General features: G+C 46.7%; 1 protein-coding gene across 1 annotated transcript; it reads left to right on the top strand.

The window, feature by feature from the left end:
• Positions 1 to 245: 245 nt before the first annotated feature.
• Positions 246 to 6,105, top strand: LOC135906787 (streptococcal hemagglutinin-like). The gene is made up of 2 exons (XM_065438381.1): positions 246 to 250; positions 2,668 to 6,105. Exons 1-2 carry the CDS (start codon positions 246 to 248, stop codon positions 5,951 to 5,953), a joined length of 3,291 nt encoding a protein of 1,096 aa, XP_065294453.1. The 3' UTR covers positions 5,954 to 6,105.
• Positions 6,106 to 7,227: the final 1,122 nt, after the last annotated feature.

Raw genomic sequence — 7,227 nt, 5'->3', positions numbered from 1 at the left:
ATCATCTGTTCCAAGTCTCTGGAGAGAGAACGCCACAGAAAATGCGGGAACCACTGAGGATCACGCAGTTACGGAAGGCTCGTACACATCGATATCGGAAACATCAACTGTTCCAAGTCTCTGGAGCAAGAACGCCACACAAAATGTGGGAACCACTGCGGATCATACTGTTTCGGATGGCTCGTACATAGTGAAATCAGAAACGTCATCTGTTCCAAGTCACTGGAGCGAGAACGCCAGAGAAAATGTGGTAACCACTGCCGATCATACAGTTACAGAAGGCTCGTACACACCGATATCAGAAACGTCATCTGTTCCGAGTCTCTGGAGCAAGAACGCCACAGAAAATGCGGGAACCACTGCGGATCATGCAGTTACGGAAGGCTCGTACACATCGATATCGCAAACATCAACTGTTCCAAGTATCTGGAGCAAGAACGCCACACAAAATGTGGGAACCACTGCGGATCATACAGTTACGGAAGGCTCGTACACACCGATATCAGAAACGTCATCAGTTCCAAGTCTCTGGAGGAAGAACGCCACAGAAAATGTGGGAACCACTGCGGATCATACTGTTTCGGAAGGCTCGTACACAGTGAAATCAGACACATCATCTGTTCCAAGCCTCTGGAGCAAGAACGCCACAAAAAATGTGGGAACCACTGTGGATCATGCAGTTACGGAAGGCTCGTACACATCGATACCGGAAAAATCATCTGTTCCAAGTCTCTGGAGCAAGAACACCACAGAAAATGTGGGAACCATTGCGGATCATGCAGTTACGGAAGGCTCGTACACATCGACATCAGGAACATCATCTGTCCCAAGTTTCTTGAACGATAACCCGACGAAACATGTCGGAACCACGGCGGAACATGCAATTACGGAAGGCTCGTACACATCGATATCAGAAACATCATCTGTTCCAAGTCACTGGAGCGAGAACGTCAGAGAACATACGGGAATCACTGTTGATCATACAGTTACAGAAGGCTCGTACACACCGATATCAGAAACGTCATCTGTTCCAAGTCTCTGGAGTAAGAACGCCACAGTAAATGTGGGAACCACTGCGGATCATGCAGTTACGGAAGGCTCGTACACATCGACATCAGGAACATCATCTGTCCCAAGTTTCTTGAACGATAACCCGACGAAAAATGTGGTAACCACTGCTGATCATACAGTTACGGAACGCTCGTACACATCGATATCAGAAACATCATCTGTTCCAAGTCACTGGAACGAGAACGCCAGAGAACATACGGGGATCACTGTTGATCATACAGTTACAGAAGGCTCGTACACACTGATATCTGAAACATCATCTGTTCCAAGTATCAGGAGCAAGAACGCCGCAGCAAATGTGGGAACCACTGCGGATCATGCAGTTACGGAAGGCTCGTACACATCGATATCGGAAACATCATCTGTTCCAAGTCTCTGGAGCAAGAACACCACAGAAAATCAAGGAACCACTGCGGATCATGCAGTTACGGAAGGCTCCTACACAGTGAAATCAGAAACATCATCTGTTCCAAGTCTCTGGAGCAAGAACGCCACAGAAGACGTGGGAACCACTGCGGATCATGCAGTTACGGAAGGCTCGTACACATCGACATCAGGAACATCATCTGTCCTAAGTTTCTTGAACGATAACCCGACGAAAAATGTGGGAACAACTGCTGACCATACAGTTACCAAAGGCTCGTACACATCGATATCAGAAACATCATCTGTTCCAAGTCACTGGAGCGAGAACGGCAGAGAACATACGGGAATCACTGTTGATCATACAATTACAGAAGGCTCGTACACACCGATATCAGAAACGTCATCTGTTCCGAGTCTCTGGAGGAAGAACGCCCCAGAAAATGTGGGAACCACTGCGGATCATACTGTTACGGAAGGCTCGTACACAGTGAAATCAGAAACATCATCTGTTCCAAGTCTCTGGAGCAAGAACGCCATAGAAAACGTGGGAACCACTGCGGATCATACAGTTACGGAGGGCTCGCACATATCGATATCGGAAACATCAACTGTTCCAAGTCTCTGGAGCAAGAACGCCACACAAAATGTGGGAACCACTGCGGATCATACAGTTACGGAAGGCTCGTACACATCGATATCAGAAACGCCATCTGTTCCAAGTATCAGGAGCAAGAACGCCACAGAAAATGTGCGAACCACTGCGGATCATGCAGTTACGGAAGGCTCGTACACATCGATACCTGAAAAATCATCTGTTGCAAGTCTCTGGAGCAAGAACACCACAGCAAATGTGGGAACCACTGCGGATCATGCAGTTACGGAAGGCTCGTACACATCGACATCAGGAACATCATCTGTCCCAAGTTTCTTGAGCGATAACCCGACGAAAAATGTCGGAACCACTGCGGATCATACAATTACGGAAGGCTCGTACACATCGATATCAGAAACATCATCTGTTCCAAGTCACTGGAGCGAGAACGCCAGAGAACATACGGGAATTACTGTTGATCATACAGTTACAGAAGGCTCGTACACACCGATATCTGAAACATCATCTGTTCCAAGTATCAGGAGCAAGAACGCCACAGCAAATGTGGGAACCACTGCGGTTCATGCAGTTACGGAAGGCTCGTAGACATCGATATCGGAAACATCATCTGTTCCAAGTCTCTGGAGCAAGAACACCACAGAAAATCAGGGAACCACTGCGGATCATGCAGTTAAGGAAGGCTCGTACACAGTGAAATCAGAAACATCATCTGTTCCAAGTCTCTGGAGCAAGAACGCCATAGAAAACGTGGGAACCACAGCGGATCATACAGGTACGGAGGGCTCGCACACATCGATATCGGAAACATCAACTGTTCGAAGTCTCTGGAGCAAGAACGCCACACAAAATGTGGGAACCACTGCGGATCATAGAGTTACGGAAGGCTCGTACACATCGATATCAGAAACATCATCTGTTCCAAGTATCAGGAGCAAAAACGCCACAGAAAATGTGCGAACCACTGCGGATCATGCAGTTACGGAAGGCTCGTACACATCGATACCGGAAAAATCATCTGTTCCAAGTCTCTGGAGCAAGAACACCACAGAAAATGTGGGAACCACTGCGGATCATGCAGTTACGGAAGGCTCGTACACATCGACATCAGGAACATCATCTATCTCAAGTTTCTTGAACGATAACCCGACGAAAAATGTTGGAAGCACTGCGGATCATGCAATTACGGAAGGCTCGTACACATCGATATCAGAAACATCATCTGTTCCAAGTCACTGGAGCGAGAATGCCAGAGAACATACGGGAATCACTGTTGATCATACAGTTACAGAAGGCTCGTACACACCGATATCAGAAACGTCATCTGTTCCAAGTCTCTGGAGGAAGAACGCCACAGAAAATGCGGAAACCACTGCGGATCATGCAGTTACGGAAGGCTCATACACATCGATATCGGAAACATCATCTGTTCCAAGTCTCTGGAGCAAGAACACCACAGAAAATGTGGGAACCACTGCGGATCATGTAGTTACGAAAGGCTCGTACACATCGACATCAGGAACATCATCTGTCCCAAGTTTCTTGAACGATGACCCGAGGAAAAATGTGGGAACCACTGCTGATGATACAGTTACCGAAGGCTCGTACACATCGATATCAGAAACATCATCTGTTCCAAGTCACTGGAGCCAGAACGCCAGAGAACATACGGGAATCACTGTTGATCATACAGTTACAGAAGGCTCGTACACACCGATATCAGAAACGTCATCAGTTCCAAGTCTCTGGAGGAAGAACGCCACAGAAAATGTGGGAACCACTGCGGATCATACTGTTACGGAAAGCTCGTACACAGTGAAATCAGAAACATCATCTGTTCCAAGTCTCTGGAGCAAGAACGCCGCAGAAAACGTGGGAACCACTGCGGATCATACAGTTACAGAGGGCTCGCACACATTGATATCCGAAGCATCATCTGTTCCAAGTCTCTGGAGCAAGTACGCTACAGAAAATGTGGGGACCACTGCGCATCATGCAGTTACAGAAGGCTCGTACACATCGATATCAGAAACATCATCTGTGCCTAGTCTCTGGAGGAAGAACGCCACAGAAAATGTGGGAACCAGTGCGGATCATGCAGTTACGGAAGGCTCTTACACTTCAATATCAGGAACATCATCGGTCCGAAGTTTCGTGAGCGAGAACGCCACAGAAAATGTGGGAACCACTGCGGATCGTGCAGTTACGGAAGGCTCATACACAGCGATATCAGAAATATCATCTGTTTCAAGTCTATGGAGCAAGAACCCCAGAGAAAATGTGGGAACCACTGCGGATCATACAGTTACGGAAGGCTCGTACACGTCGATATCAGAAACATCATCTGTTCCAAGTCCCTGGAGCAAGAACGCTACAGAAAATGTGGGAACCACTGCGGATCATGCAGTTACAGAAGGCTTGTACACACCGATATCAGAAACATCATCTGTCCCAAGTCTCTGGAGCGAGAATGCCACAGAAAGTGTGGTAACCACTGTTGATAATACATTTACAGAAGGCTCGTACACATCGATATCAAAAACATCATCTGTCCCAAGTCTCCGGAACGAGAACGCCACAGAAAATGTGGCAACCACTGTTGATAATACAGTTACAGAAGGCTCGTACGCACCGATATCAGAAACATCATCTGTTCCCAGCCTCTGGAGCGCGTACGCTACTGCAGAACTGGGAACCACTGCTGATCATAGAGTTACAGAAGGGTCGGACACATCAATACCAGGAACATCACCCGCCCCAAGTCTCTTGAGGGAAAACGCCGCTGTAGATTTGGGAACCAGTGCTAGTCAAACAGGTACTGAAGACTCCTACACATCAATGTCAGAAACATTTTCTGTCCCAAGTTTCTGGAGGGAGAATGCCACTGAAAATTTTGGAATCACTTCTGATCAAGCAGTTAGAGAAGGTTCGTTCACATCTTTATCAGGAACACCGTCCACCCAAAATTTCTGGATGGAGAACACCACTGAACAGTTGGGAAGCACTGCTTATCAAAGAGTTACAGAGGGCTCGTACACATCAATATCAGAGTCATCGTCTCTTGGAATGCCCTGGACGCTGAACACAGCTGAAAAAATCGGCGCAGCGGTTGATCCCACATTTACGGAGAACCCGTATTTACCGAAAACGCATGCATCCCATGGCTCAAATTCTTCGATGGAGAACAGAAGTGAAGAAACGGCAGCCACTGTTCATCAAACAAATTCAAAAAGGTCATACTCACCAATAACAGAAACATCGTTTGTCGCTAATTCCTGGACGGAGAACACGACTGATGGAATTGGAATGACTGTTGATCGAATATCTAGTGGAGGCGTGTACCCATCGGTTTCAGAAACATCGTCCGTTCCGATCTCCTTGTGGGAATATCGAAATAGAGAAATTGGAGCGACTTCTATTGCAGGGTTAGCAAGTACGCCTCCTACTTCCCAGAGACACACGACTTTGTATACTGCTCCTACAACACAGAATGGACTGGTTGCGACTGTTGGATCGCAGACGGAATCGCCAAACGCTCTTCCAGTTTCCGTTTCAGATGTGGGGTTGGTGACCCCTCATGTCTTGATCACACCTGAAAAGCAATGTGAAAACAATTCAGCGCGCACACTGCCACATGAGTCGGATGGGGAATTTTATTACCGATGCTACCATGGAATGGCTCTTCTTCGTAAATGCACAAGAGGTCTGCTATTTAATTCTACCACTGGAAAATGCAGCAAGCCTTCTTCAAACGGCTATGATAGTGCATCAGCGAAAGCATCCCCGATGAGCCTACATGTCCTCAAGCTCCTCGACAAAGTGGCGTCCGGTGAAATGCGACTGGGTGACCAGGATAGAGTGGGCGTGGATGTGAACTTGAAGTTTAATGTCGGTGGGAAGAAGTGACTGGCTTCTAGTTTGCTAAAATAAAGTCAATTTAGGCATCGTTAAGGGTGCCATAAATTCACTGTAATGCTCGTTTTTAGCTGTTTTTTGAACTAAAATAAGTAACGCGACTTGCACCCGCTTGGTAGAATTTATATGGAATAAATAGTTTCGAAATGTTCGAAATAAAGTCAGCCGAGAACATGTTCTGTTGGAACGTTTCTTGATGGTCATGATCCGTTGAATTAACCGTTGTGTTAACGTTTTTCTCCCATCGCAGTAACTTTATTTCCGTTTGATTCCCTGCAACGTGTGTTCTGCAGCACGCGTTATAGCATGAGGACTTGCTTAAAGGACAACACCCTTGTTTAGAATGCATTGGGAAGCACGCGACAAAGGTTCCTGAGACTCGCACAATGCAAATGCCTCAAGTATATTTGTTTACTTACTTGAAGAAAATACGGCCCGTCTGACTACCAGAATTTAGGCTGGAGTGGGAGATAGACGGATAGTAACAAAATGCTTAAAAGTTAGGTGACCTAATATAAGCAATATGAACTTTAGCTCTCATAGCTTCTTGACTTATGCCCCATTATCTGCATGCTCTCACATGCACCTGACTCATGCCACCGCGGATTAGAGACTGCGGGATCAGGTAATTTTTAATGACACCATATATAGGAATGGCCCACTTTACTATTACCTTGCCTCTATGAGTACTTGGGTTTTCACAATAGTGTTTCCCTATTGGCCCGGTGTACCCGGCGAGAAATTGACCCGAGTGGCCAAAGCAGTCCCCGTGAAGGTAGATAAAAGAATTCTTCGCTTTAATAAAGTAGTTGTGTGGTAACACATGGATAATAATGTGAATAATATTCTTGGCATAATCAGACAAGTTTTCCTTCTGGCTGCCTAGCTACCCTACCAAAAATACGAATCAATCCCGAAGGTGTGCAGAGTACAAATGTGGGTGGTTCGCATGGGCACGTCCAGTCTTCAACGAACACATTTGAGGCCAACTTGTGTCATCGTGCATGTACCACTGGGTATGTGCAGACGTCATGGCGGTGCCGCCAGAAAATACAGCGTGTGCAGTGCGAATAATGAAAGAGGAGCCGGCTGCAGCCCAACGCTTCACCCTTGCTGCGTTTAATAATAATATATGGGGTTTTACGTGCCAAAACCACTTTCTGATTATGAGGCACGCCGTAGTGGGTGACTCCGGAAATTTTGACCACCTGGGGTTCTTTAACGTGCACCCAAATCTAAATACACGGGTGTTTTCGCATTTCGCC

Source organism: Dermacentor albipictus, chromosome 7, assembly GCF_038994185.2.
Source record: "Dermacentor albipictus isolate Rhodes 1998 colony chromosome 7, USDA_Dalb.pri_finalv2, whole genome shotgun sequence".
Classification (NCBI taxonomy): Eukaryota; Metazoa; Arthropoda; class Arachnida; order Ixodida; family Ixodidae; genus Dermacentor; species Dermacentor albipictus.
Note: the sequence above shows the minus strand (reverse complement) of the source record. Positions and strands in the feature narration are given on the sequence as shown.